Source organism: Mercurialis annua, linkage group LG8 (assembly GCF_937616625.2).
Source record: "Mercurialis annua linkage group LG8, ddMerAnnu1.2, whole genome shotgun sequence".
Lineage (NCBI taxonomy): Eukaryota > Viridiplantae > Streptophyta > Magnoliopsida > Malpighiales > Euphorbiaceae > Mercurialis > Mercurialis annua.
In genome coordinates this window covers 3,830,339-3,843,254 of record NC_065577.1, presented here as the reverse complement: position 1 = coordinate 3,843,254, position 12,916 = coordinate 3,830,339, and the positions used below count along the sequence as shown (strand labels likewise).

The 12,916-nt window shown below is 36.6% G+C and overlaps 3 protein-coding genes and 1 long non-coding RNA gene across 4 annotated transcripts; 2 read left to right on the top strand and 2 right to left on the bottom strand.

Moving 5' to 3' along the window:
- Nucleotides 1–1,445: 1,445 nt before the first annotated feature.
- On the top strand, nt 1,446–4,051 carry LOC126661477 (uncharacterized). The gene is made up of 3 exons (XM_050355332.2): nt 1,446–2,640; nt 2,713–3,147; nt 3,225–4,051. Exons 1-3 carry the CDS (start codon nt 1,446–1,448, stop codon nt 4,049–4,051), a joined length of 2,457 nt encoding a protein of 818 aa, XP_050211289.2.
- A 338-nt stretch (nt 4,052–4,389) lies between these two features.
- LOC126662264 (serine/threonine-protein phosphatase 7 long form homolog) lies at nt 4,390–6,870 on the top strand. Its single transcript, XM_050356188.2, has 4 exons — nt 4,390–5,124; nt 5,213–5,300; nt 5,396–5,791; nt 5,886–6,870. Exons 1-4 carry the CDS (start codon nt 4,451–4,453, stop codon nt 6,744–6,746), a joined length of 2,019 nt encoding a protein of 672 aa, XP_050212145.2. The 5' UTR covers nt 4,390–4,450; the 3' UTR covers nt 6,747–6,870.
- A 436-nt stretch (nt 6,871–7,306) lies between these two features.
- LOC126660861 (uncharacterized) lies at nt 7,307–8,386 on the bottom strand. Its single transcript, XR_007635458.2, has 2 exons — nt 7,736–8,386; nt 7,307–7,608 (listed from the first exon to the last, which is right to left on the bottom strand). It is a non-coding gene; the product is annotated as an uncharacterized LOC126660861 (long non-coding RNA).
- Nucleotides 8,387–9,550: 1,164 nt separating this feature from the next.
- Nucleotides 9,551–10,791, bottom strand: LOC126661844 (uncharacterized). The gene is made up of 3 exons (XM_050355723.2): nt 10,413–10,791; nt 10,203–10,337; nt 9,551–9,836 (listed from the first exon to the last, which is right to left on the bottom strand). The coding sequence occupies exons 1-3, from the start codon at nt 10,644–10,646 to the stop codon at nt 9,630–9,632; spliced, it is 576 nt and encodes a 191-aa protein (XP_050211680.1). The 5' UTR covers nt 10,647–10,791; the 3' UTR covers nt 9,551–9,629.
- Nucleotides 10,792–12,916: the final 2,125 nt, after the last annotated feature.

Here is a 12,916-nt window from a genome sequence, read left to right as displayed (position 1 = left end):
ACGATGCAAGATTCATTGGTAATTGTGTACATGAAAATTAGTTATGCTTTCTAGCACTGTTATCACATTACTAAAATTAAGTCCTACTCAGATGCTTTAACTTTGGGAAAAGGGTCAAATACACCCTTAACGTTTGGGGTATAGGTCAAGTAAGCCCCTAACGTTCGGAAAGGTGCAACAAGAACCTTAACGTTTTCAAAACGTATCACTTAAGCCCTCGATTTTAACACCGTCAAAAAAAGTAGAGAATGCTGTCTGTTTTTAACAACGTGGATTCATTTACCGTTGACTTTGTCATTATCTGAGGAACAAATTAAAACCTAACCTATCCTTTTCATTTAATTGGGTTAATGACGTTTTTAATTTTAAAATTAATCAAAATTCTTAAATTAACCCCAGATTAATTATTTTTCCCCATTTATACCTCACAGACCGCGGAACACTTAAGCGGTTTGGGGTAAACCGCGGAAGTGTTCCGCGGTCTGCACATGTGGCTCCACCTGGGTGCAGGTGGAGCCACGTCACTGTAAACCGCGGAAGAGTTACGCGGTTTACAGTGACACGTCACTGTAAACCGCGGAACTCTTCCGCGGTTTACAGAGGGAATTTATTCCCTGTCAGAGGGAATAAATTCCCTCTGACCGAGTGGTTGTAGACCGCGGAAAATTTCCGCGGTCTACACCACTATATAAGGGGGAAATCATTCCCCCTTATTCACACAAAGTAGAAGAAAAAAGAGTGAGGTAGAGAGATGCTAGAGAGAGGTTAGAGAGTTGGAGAGATAAATTTTGAAGCTTTTTTCGGAATATTAATTTATTGTGAAGAAAATTTGACGGAGTCTATTCTCGGAAAGGGATATTATTTTTTCGTGGCGGACATTATTTTTGGCGCGGAATATTATTTTTTTGGCGCGGAATATTATTTTTTGGCGCGGAATTATCGGGTGAGTCTTTAAAATTTTAGATATATTAATTTTTAATTATTGAATATAGTTAGATTTAAATGATGTTTACTTAGATTAAAATAATATTTCAAATGTAGTTAGTTAATATTATAGTTAGATTTAGTTAAAAATTCTTAAAAATATGTATTATAAAATAAAATAGATTAATGTGTAAATGTAGTTAGTTAATATTATAGTTAGATTTAGTTCAAAAATGTATTATAAAATAAATTAGAATAATGTGTAAATGAAATTAGAATAATGTGTATTAAATATTTAGAAATGAATAGAGCATATTAAAATTAGAAAATCGAATATATGAAATTTTTAAAATATTTTTAAATTAGGTTGAAATTAGTGAAAATATTGAAATTTTTATGATTTATATTATATAAATAGATTCGGAATTTACATTTAATGTAAAAAAATTGAATTTACATTTAATGTAGGAATTAGTGAAAATATTAAAATGTAGTTAAAATTATATTTTTTTAATGTAGTAATGACGACAAATGAGCTGCCAGCCCTAAAAATTTATTGGGATGGTACAATATTATCGACTCCGGGTGGAGTTGATTATGTTTCTGGTAAATCAGAACTGGTTGAGCTGACGAGTGTAGTGAATTTTGCACAACTACAAGTCGTAATTAGAAGGGTAATTGGGCTGAAGGATGGTGACGAGATAGTGAAGATTTATCTACGAGTGCCTCGGTTCGATGAACATGGAAGATTTCAAAAATATGATGGTTTTCCTATGGAGACAGATGTTCATATGCAAGCAATGTGGCGTAATGTTTCGCGGACGCCACAAATGAGGGTACTTGAGTTTTATATTGTGTACAATCCGTTATCTCAAGTACGTGCGGATGTAGACGACTCTGTGGATGTAGACGATTGTGCGGATGTAGACGACTGTGCGGATGTAGACGATGGTGATGATTTTAGTGATGAGGATGAGGAAGAAGAACACTTCTACGGGGCCGTTGCTGATGACAACGAGGATGATGATGACATCGGTGGTGATAATGGAGATGGCACCCATGGTGAGAATGTCGGTGGTGGGTCGGAACAAAATACAGATCATTTTGAGTCGCGCCTTCCTCATGAGTACACGCATCAGAATGTTGACGACATGTGTGTCAATATGAATCTGTGGCCTAAAGAAAATGCAATATGGGAAGCAGGCAAAGAGTTTGAATTGGGGATGGTTTTTAGTTCGAGGTATGCTGTCCAGACATGCGCGGCGAGTTATCACATTGCAGCTAATAAAGAATACAAGAACAGTGTAACAAATGGTAAAACAATAGTTCTTGTGTGTGTGAACAATGACACTTGCAATTGGAGGTTGCGTGCGTCGCTTTTGAAAGGCGAGTCAGACTGGATAATAACAAGATATAACGGCCCCCACCAATGCAGCGGCCAATCAATGAACCAAGACCATCGCAATTTAAGAGCGCGACAGATAGCTGAACACATCGACACGCAATTGCATCTGCAACGTGACATTAGGATTAAAACGCTTCAAGAGGGCATTTTTCAAAAATTGCGAGTTAGGCCCGGATACAAAAAAACATGGTATGCCAAGGAAAAGGCCATTGCAAACAGGTTCGGACAATGGGACGACTCTTTCAAGGAGATTTGCAATTTTATGACGAATGTCACCGTTGCTAATCCCAGGACAGTCTGGCATGCTACCGGTAATTTTTTTAAAATTTCGAGTATTAAAAATATGTTCGATTTAATAATTACTAATAACGGTGTATGCACAGGTACACCAATTGAAAACAATCCACAATTCAGAACTTTCAAGCATATGTTTTGGACTTACGAGCCAGTGGTGAAGGGTTTTCAGTATTGCAAGCCTGTGGTGTACATCGACGGCACCCACACATATGGAAAATACGAAATGACTTTGTTGATTGCTTCTGCAATTGAAGGGAACAATCACATCATGCCGATAGCTTTTGCCATTGTGAAGTCGGAAACTGCCGCATCCTGGAGGTATTTCATGAGGATGTTGAAGAGGTATGTTTTGGGTGAGCGAAAGGTGTGTATCATATCTGATCGCGACTCCGGTATTATGAGTGCCATGGAGGGGCCTGAGTGGGCGGGTGATACCCACAAGTGGTGTATTAGACACCTAGTGAGCCACTTCCACAACGCCTTCAAGAAAAAATATCTCAAAAAGCTTGCTGAAAAAGCTGGTAATTTTCTTGTCATTTCATATAATACATAAATTTTTGGTTGATGGGAAAATATTGACGGTTTAATCGACGTGTAGGACGCGCATACCAAGAGCATAAAAGAGATCGGTACATGTCATTGATAGAGGCGGATTCACCTGAGGGTTATGCGTATCTTGACCGCCTTGATGTTAGAAAATGGAGCATGAGTGGCGACACGTCTGGAATGCGGCATGGTGTGATGACAACAAACTACGCTGAGTCGGTCAACGCGATGTTAAAGAACATTCGGGGGCTCCCTATCACAGCCATGTTGGAAGCAATATTTAACAAGGTCAATTCCGTATTCATTAAGCATGTGAACGACTATAAAATGTGGTTGGCATCCGGTTTCATGTGGACTCCAGTCTGTGCACACAGAATTGAGACTTGGGAAAATAAGTCAAAGACTCATACGGCTTCACAGTTCAACGTGGCACAGAAGGTATTCAATGTCTTGACCCAGTGCGACAATGTAAGACAAAAGGGTGGCAATACACAGCAAGTTCGTCTACTGGACGGGACATGCACCTGTGGAAAATTTCAACAATGGAAAATTCCGTGCTCCCATGCGATAGCTGCCTGCAACCAATATGGAGAGAACTACCGTGACTACATTTCATGGTATTACAAATGCGAGTATGGAATCTTAGCGTGGAGCTCTGTTTCATTTGAACCCTTATGGAATCGAAATCGTTGGATCAATTCCGCTGAAATTCCATTTGTTCCTAACAGACAGTGGATGAGGAAGAAGGGTAGGCCGGTTGAGAGTAGGCGTAGGAATGAAATGGACCAGACATTTAGGGACAGGCGGAATAGCAACTACTGTAGAAGATGTCTTACATATGGTAATAACCTTAGTTCATGTCCTTTTAGAGTTCAGTGATGTGAGAATTTCTGTTTCCATTTATCATGTACTAAGGATGTTGTAATTCCATTTGTGTTCTATTAAAATTGAAAATCTGACAGCTCATTCTATTTTGTGTTTGTTTAGTTATTTAGTTTAAATAACAAACTCTTGTAACACTTTTACTTGACCGTATAATTGATGAAGTTATTTTTATTTAATTGTTTCATATTATTTGTGAACAAGTGTTTGATATTATTATGATTTAATTGTTTATTTTTTGTCAACAGTTACGTTTGCAACTTAATTAAATTTTTGAACTAACTTAATGTTTATTTTTTTCAGGGATCTGACGAGGGATTTCTGTCTAGCGCTAGCTGTACGACTAGAAGGAGCGCTGTTCTGCCGTTCGCTAGGTTGGACCACCGTATTCGGTCGATGATCGAGCCTACTGGATTTGCAGGCTGTTTTGCTATGCGTCACTACAGCGTCGACATGCAGCTGATCACAGCCCTTGTGGAGAGGTGGAGGCCGGAGACCCACACTTTTCACTTACCCGGCGGAGAGTGCACGGTTACACTACAGGACGTGGCCATTCAGACCGGATTACCAGTAGACGGTCATGCTGTTACAGGAGGTATTGTACATGATTGGGCTGCAGTGGCAGAGAGGGTTTTGGGGATTCCTGCGGGTAGATATCCTAAAAAGCCTGCAAATTCCACAGTCCAGACTTCTTGGATCCTAGAGAGTTTCCCCGACTTCGGTGCATTACCAGACCAGGCGACTGACGAGCTTGTCCATCGGTACACACGGGCGTATCTCTTGCTCGCTGTCACAGGATTGTGCTTCACTGACCTCGGTAGTGGAAAGACTTCGTTACGGATTCTTCCACTTTTAGAGGACTTGGCGGCAGTCCGGACCTACAGCTGGGGATCGGCGACACTGGCTTACTTATATCACGAGCTTTGCTCATGTTCGTTGCGGTCTGCGAATCGCCGCAACATGGGCGGGCCGTTGTGGATACTGCAGTTGTGGGCATTGGACCGACTTAGAGTTATTGCTCCCGCTCTTGCCGATCCCACTATTTCACCACATCTACCACTGGGCGACAGGTGTGTTTTACTGTTATTTAATATTTTTTAATTTTATTCTATTTCTTAAATATTGACGGATTAATGTGTTGTTGTTCTTGAATAACAGATGGGGAGGCCGGAGAAACGCCAGCCGTGCGGCTCGACACTCGCTGCCTGACATCCGTGTTCGGCTTGACACATCTCGCTACGAAGATGTAAGAAATTATGTTTCGGTTTTATTATCTCGTATGTTAAATAGCTCATTGTGGGAATGTTTTAATACTAAATGTCTTGTATTTTATACATGCAGTTTATCTGGCAGCCGTACACTGATGATATGCTGGACACTATCCCAGCGTATTGTTTAGATGGGCGCGCTTTTTGGCGGGCCACGGTTCCACTTATTTATTTTCATATTGTGGAGTGGCACCAGGCAGACAGAGTTCTGCAGCAGTTTGGATTGCAGCAGGGTATTCCAGACGCCCCACTTCAGGACCACTCACTACACTCCCTTACCCTGAAGAGCAGCTCATCTTGGATCCAGACACACTCTCACTACATTCGTGTGTGGGACGACCGGCTCCGGTTTGTAATTTCAGGACAGCCCCTCCAGGACCCACCTCATTATCATTCCGAGTATATGGATTGGTTTCGGTATGTCACGCGTCGCTGGATCACACGACAGGGCGCTGAGCTCGGAGCACAGGTATTTTTTAAAATTATATGTTTTTCAATTAATTAATCAATAAATTGTGGGTTAATTTTCTACTTTTTTTAACGTATTATATCTTTATTTGCAGGCCGATTTTGTGGAGCGTGTACGTAGGGATGCTCCTGTTGACACTGAGCTTCGGCGGTTCGCAGCCAGCACACAGAGAGGCACTAGAGAGGACCGCCGTGATGTTACATCGCCCCCTATCGAGCCTTCTATACCGCCGCATCGACTACCAGTCATACCTGACGCGCCGATAGATCCGACTACACTGCGACATCGACGGCGACAGCGGCGTCACCCCCCTGCACCACCTCAGCGTCCGACTGATCCTATGCCTCCCCCAGTGGTTTTTCATCCTTTCAGAGGGCATTACTATTACGCGGGGTCCAGCTCTGCACCGCCACCCTTTTCATCGGGTCCTCCTTCTTCTTCTGGCCAGTTTTACGGGGATTCGGCACATCACTATTTTGAGGGGTCGTGTTCATATCCAGTGCCACCAGGACCTTCTTCGCCTTTTGTTCCACCGCCGCCTGCTTATGTACCACCTACGGTGCCTCCTTTTCAGGTGCAGTGGGATCAGCCTACACAGGGTACACAGGACTTTCCAGCTTCACAGGGACTTCCACAGACACCTGGGACTACAGACTTTCTGTCATATGGTAGCAGTTGGTTAGGTCTAGACAGCATGGAGGCGATGATGTTCCGCCAACAAGGAGAATTTGTTACCCCGCCACCAGCAACGACGAGTACGGCCATTCCCCAGGACCAGCAGGGTGACGACGGAGCCGACGACGAGGACGCCGATGCAGGAGAGGGAGATGGTGATGGTCGCCCAGGTCGACGTTACCTCACCATCAGTACAGGCCGTCGGGCGAACCGTAACAGAAACAACTTGCGCTCGAACCTCCCGGTAACTAGCAGATATGACGATAGGACTCCTAGGTGATTTTTTTTTTGTACTTTGTACATTATTATCTGATGTAGTAATCTTTTTTAATTTGTAATTTTTAGTTTATTAAATATGTTATTGTTATGAAGTATAAATTATATTTGAATATTTGTTAATATAATTATTTTGTAGTATTTTATAAATTTATTTTTGTAGAATGTTAAAAAATTAACTAATTCAAATGTTTTAAATTTAAAACGTAAATTTTTTTTAATAAAAGATTTTCTCATTTTTAAATTTTTATTTAAATGATTGGGAGAAAACCTCCCAATCATTTAAAATAAAATCAAAATGATTGGGAGAATTTTCTCCCAATCAGTGCAGCCAGGGAATTAATTCCCTGGCTGCACAAGCAAACCGCGTAACACTTACGCGGTTTGCCACGTTGGCAATGCAAACCGCGTAAGTGTTACGCGGTTTGCTTTTGCCTATGTGGCTCCTCCAGCGAGGAGCCACGTAGGACAGACCGCGGAACTGTTCCGCGGTTTACACAAACCGCGGAACTGTTCCGCGGTCTGAAAGGTATAAAATGGGATTTATGAGTTTTTGGGTGATAATTTCGGAAATAATTAACAAAAACCAAATTTAATGGTCATTAACCCTTCCTTACCCTAAACTGAAAAACAATTCTCAACATAGCAGTGGTCGCTGCTCCAACTGCAGCCACCGCCGTCCTAATTTGATCCTTTAACCCCACCAATGGCCGCCCTTCAAATCTAGACCCCCATGTTGTTGTTGTTGCCTCAACAGCCGTCTTCACCGCTGAGATTTCCTCGCCTCCAAACTGTCATCTTCGCCGCCACGGATCTCCAATCGTCGCTGTCGCAGCAACTCTTGAAATTGGATCTGAGCCACACAACTTTAGTTGAGGTGATGAGTTACACATACAACTTTAGGTGAGGTGTTGGACTCATTTATTGATGACCTGTAAATTGAATTACCCATTTGCAATTGAGAGTAAAATGACAAACCAATTAATAACTAACCTTCTAACCACTCATAATTACGATCAATGTCATTGGCCTGGACAAATGAGGAAAAACTTCGACAAATAGTGCTGGTGTTGCAGTCACCCAATCACCATGGGTGGAGTTCATATTCAAAAACCAAAACTTGAAGCAACGCCAGTTACTATAAATTTACCCATCTTCTTCACCCATTTTTGAAGATCAAACCCAATCAATAAATAAAAAATTGATTCTTCAATACCTAATTTTTGCTTCACCGGATTTTTAGTAAATAAAATTGTCATGTTGCGTGTTGTAATTTTGATTTGAAAGATGAATAATTGGAAAAGGAAAGAGAAAGAGACGGTGGAGGCTGTTACGACAAGTAGCAATAATGTACGCTGTGGCGGAGGCGGCAGCGATTTTTGAGAGGAATGGACAGTGAGATTTTCAGAGGAATGGAAGGTGGAGATTTGATGAGTTATCTTTATTGGTGAGGAAGAAGAACCATGGTCACTTAGATGGAGATAAGAAATGTGGGGGAAGAAGGGTAAACATGTAATAATCCATGTAATAATCCATGTCAGCACAAATACATACACGTAGGCAAAAACAGACGGCAATTGAAACGGTGTTAATGTGAAGGGCTTATGTGATACGTTTTGAAAACGTTAAGGTTTTTGTTGCACCTTTCCGAACATTAAGGGCCTACTTGACCTATACCCCAAACATTGGGGGTGTATTTGACCCTTTTCCCTTTAACTTTTAAACAGACGATAACTATGTATATGACTGCTCGGATTCCATTAGTAATTTTTAAAGTTCAAAACTTGGTTAAAAATAAACTAAGAATTTTGACTTGTTTTGATTATGATCCAAATTTTTAAATCGTCGAATTATAATAAAAAAAGGTTTGAACATACATTCCATATTGTTCTAATTTTTCTTTTGGTCATCAAGAATTCCAAACATGAAGGATATATCTGATTTTTTTTATTCATTTTAATTTAAATAAATGGTTCTATTGAAATAAAAATTTGCATCATAAACAAAAAAAATGTAAAATATATTAATGATTAAGCTTTATTTAATGACAAACTGTTAGTTTTTTCACAACGATGGTTTGTGGTAGATTAAATTGATTCGAAAATATTTAAAACTGAAAAATATATAACTCGATTCTTCGATTTTAATTTTAATTATTTGAATTGGCATGGTTTTTGATATGGAAATTTATCTAAAATCTAGAAGCATACCAATTAAATTTTCACTCTAGTTCGGGATAAGTCAATGCTCAATAGATATTTTTCAGTTCTAAATATTTTCGAACCAATTTTGAGGATATGCAAGACCACTGTGCACCCCTAAAAATTGAGAAATTATTAATTAAAACTTCATCAATTTTAAGTGATTATAAATTTTTAAGTAAAGTTTTGAATTTACATAACAGAAACTAAAACTTTCAAATTTTTATAATAATACCTCAATTTAAAAACCTATTGCAACAATCTTTATAAAAATATCTTTACATATGTTTTATCAAATGCAAGCAAATTTCAAAATGATTTCCAACTAATAAAAATAGCTACTATAAAAATTTGGTCCTAAGTAATAAAGAACAACATCATTCACCATTATAACCCAGACCAACAAAACATCTATTGATAATTCTTATACTAATTATTTATCAATGGATGTCTAAAATTCAACAGTTGGACAATGAAGCAGCAAATTATGAAATCAGCTTGATTAGACCTGCTTTAAACAGTGCTTTTTTTCAACTCAAACAAACTAGCTAAACACTCATAAGGCGTTAGCAATGTGTAAATGTTTAATGATAAAAAAATAAACAATAAATAAATATTCCCTATCGCAAATGTTTATTGGCTTGTTATATAAATGACGTGGCATATCCGTTGTGTGGGATAAAAACTCATTCAATCGGAAGAGACAAACTAGCTACCTTTCTCTCAGAAAATGTAAGCGATAAAGCGGCCGTTGAGCTTATTGTAAAACATGCTAGCCTGATAGGTTTTGGCATCTTCGTTTTTAGACTTACTTTTAGCCTCAAAGGTTGTAAAAAACTGCTAAATGGATGCATATTTGACTTCACAATTTTCACAAGTTCCAAGTCTGTATTCTGCAAGTTTAAAAGAGAGAAAAAAGTTAACAAAAACTCACCAGCAAATATTCAAAAACATTGAGCGCTTTTCACATAATCTTGAGAGCTACAATAGAGAAAGAAGAGCGACATGTCGTTAAAACTTTTTTTTCTCAACAGGCTAAATCTCATATAATGAAATGTTAAAATTACAGGATCGAATGACATCTCATATAATGATATGTTAAAATTAGAGTTATGCTAAATAAGGTAATTCATGTCATACATTTGATAAAGAAAATCTACAAAATGGAGGAATTAAAAATCAAATTAGGCTTGGCAATACCAGTAGAATTAAATCTATATAGTACCATCATGGTATTTAATTAAAAGATGCAATATTACCTTCTTTTTGTTATGATGTTCAATGGCCAACTCAAGGGCCTTGGTGCAGATACCCGTCGAATACGAATCATTAAGATCCACAGGAATTAGTTTACCGATAAATCCGAAAGTCGGGAAGTCGGTGACGTCAAAACCCTGTAAAATTATTAGAATAGTTCTAATAATTAAAATAATAACAACAAAAACAGCAAAAATATTCAAGAGCTTTACACCGGATTCATGGTATTGGCGAGTGTATAATCGCATTTGTCTATCTTTTTTTGGGTCGTCACATTGCATAACACAATTCTCCCAATTGTTGCAAATGTGTGGGCGTTGCTCTTCCGCCTCATCATCGGCGGCAACTGCTTCAGCCCCGCCTTGGCCCTCCGCTTCCAGCTTTGTCTTCTTCAAAGGTGATTGGCTACCGTCAGATAACTGTTCATCGCCGCTTCTGGAACCCATTGTCAAAACAAACCCTAAAGTTTAAGCCGTCATTACAAAAAATAGCCATGCATTTCTGGACGCAATTGGACGTAATTGCTAAAACACCCCAACGATTGCTTGAACACTTGAATTTTCTATCAAATAAACTTTAATCTCCTAACTTATTTTAATAACAAACTAGTCCATAATTAAAAAAATACTTATAAGAGTTGATCAGGTAATTTTTGTATGTAGTCCCTGATTTATCTTCTCTCTCCCACTAAAATCTTTGTACTTTAATTCATTATTTAAAATTTCTGATGTTTTATTAAATTTTCCAAAAATACTTCCATTTTTCATTCGTATCAATTGTTAACAGATGCTTTAAGGGTCTCCATTGCAGTTTTTAAATCAGAGCGACAATGATAAAATTTAGGTCTAATACTTTAAAAGTTCCGAGTTTATAATCTCTTTTAGATCCTATCCTAATGTTGAAAATGTGTAAATTTTACTCAATTTTGTATTTTTCGTTTCAATTGTACCCCGAGATATTACATTGCGTCCTTTTTAATTGGAAACAAATTCAAAAATGTTCTCCATGTATAACACATATTGATTGTACATATTTAAAATTTATTTAGATTAGTCAAATTAATTAAGAATTTACATTAGTTTTAATTTGATCACGGTTTTAGTTTGTTTTTAAAAATAAAGACTTTTTTGAAATTATTTGTACTGTTTTAAATGGAAATGAATTTAATTTTATCTTTAAACATGGTTAATTAAATGATTTCATCATTTAAGTAAAAAAATTGACAAAAGTTAAAAAATTGGGGTACAATTGAAACGATAAAATGCATATAGGATAAAATTGACAAATTTTTAACGTTATGGCAAGATCAAAAAGAGACAGTAAAGTCGGAGTTTTAAAGCATTAGGCCTAAAATTTAACAGTTAGAACAAAATGCACAGTTTCATTTCATTGCTAAGCATATGCATAATTTAGTGTCAAATTTTGTCAAGTCTTCACATTTTTCTATAATTTATAGAATCGTATTAATAGCAGTTTTATTTGGCGTAACAAATTCTATTTTATTTTTAAAAACATAATAATGATAATTTTTCTCTCAAAAAAATGATAATTTTATTCTATAAAATTTGTAAAATTGTTAAATGTAAATCAAACAATAAGAAAATAAAAAAAATTATATAGAATTTCTCAAAAATCTAAATATTTATATTAGTGATCCATATTTTAATTTTTGGCCTAATGTCATACCCTGACGTTGAAAATTTATCAATTTTACCCTATTTTGTATTTTTGTGTTTCAATTGTACCCTGAAAAATTAAATTAACGTCTTTTGCGTTTGGAAATTTGTTTAAAACATTCTCCATGTCTCGCATATATTAATTGTATATTTTTAAAATTTATTTAAATTTAGTTAAATTAATTAAGAATTTAAATTAGTGTTAATTTGATTATGGTTTTTAGTTAGTTTTTAAAAATAAAGGACTTATTTGTACTCTTTTAAATAAAAAATAATTTAATTTCATGTTTAGACTTAATTAATTGAATGATTTCATCATTTAAGTAAAAAAATTAACAAAAATTAAAATATTGGGGTACAATTGAAAACGGAAAATTCAAAAGTGGGTAAAATTGACAAATTTTCAACGTCGGGGTGGAATTGAAAAAAAATTTAAAGGTAAGGGTTTTTGAGTGATTAGACCTTAATTTTTTGCAGAAATCACCCAGATTTTGAAAATAGTTTTTATGCCCAATGTAGTCAAAATCGCGTTTCAACTCGTACGATTTTACGAGTTAAAATCATGCAAACAATTCAACTCGGCTTAAAATAAAATCTTGATATAATAGTTATAAAATTGCGAGTTAGATCAATAAAATCGATAGAAAAGCGATTTTACAACCGGATTTAATGATTTCACTTTTATGTGAAATAAGATGCAAAGAAGGGATAATTGTGCTTTCAAATTAGAGAAAATTAGAGAAAATACCCTAATTTATAAAATAATTATAATTTTTACCTCAATAAGGAAAAGTTAGAGAAAATACATCACTCATTTATTTTTTACTTCAAAACATATCTTTATTTAATATAATACCTACTTTTTATTATTTTTTACTCCAAACATCTTTTTTTACTCCCAACCACTACTTATCACTTTCACATGTCACTTTAACATGTTTTCTTTCTCTCTCTCTCTCTCTTTTTCTCTCTCTCTCTTTTCTTTTCCATTTTTTTAACCTGGATATTTTTTCTTTCATTTTTTATTTTTTCTTCTTCAT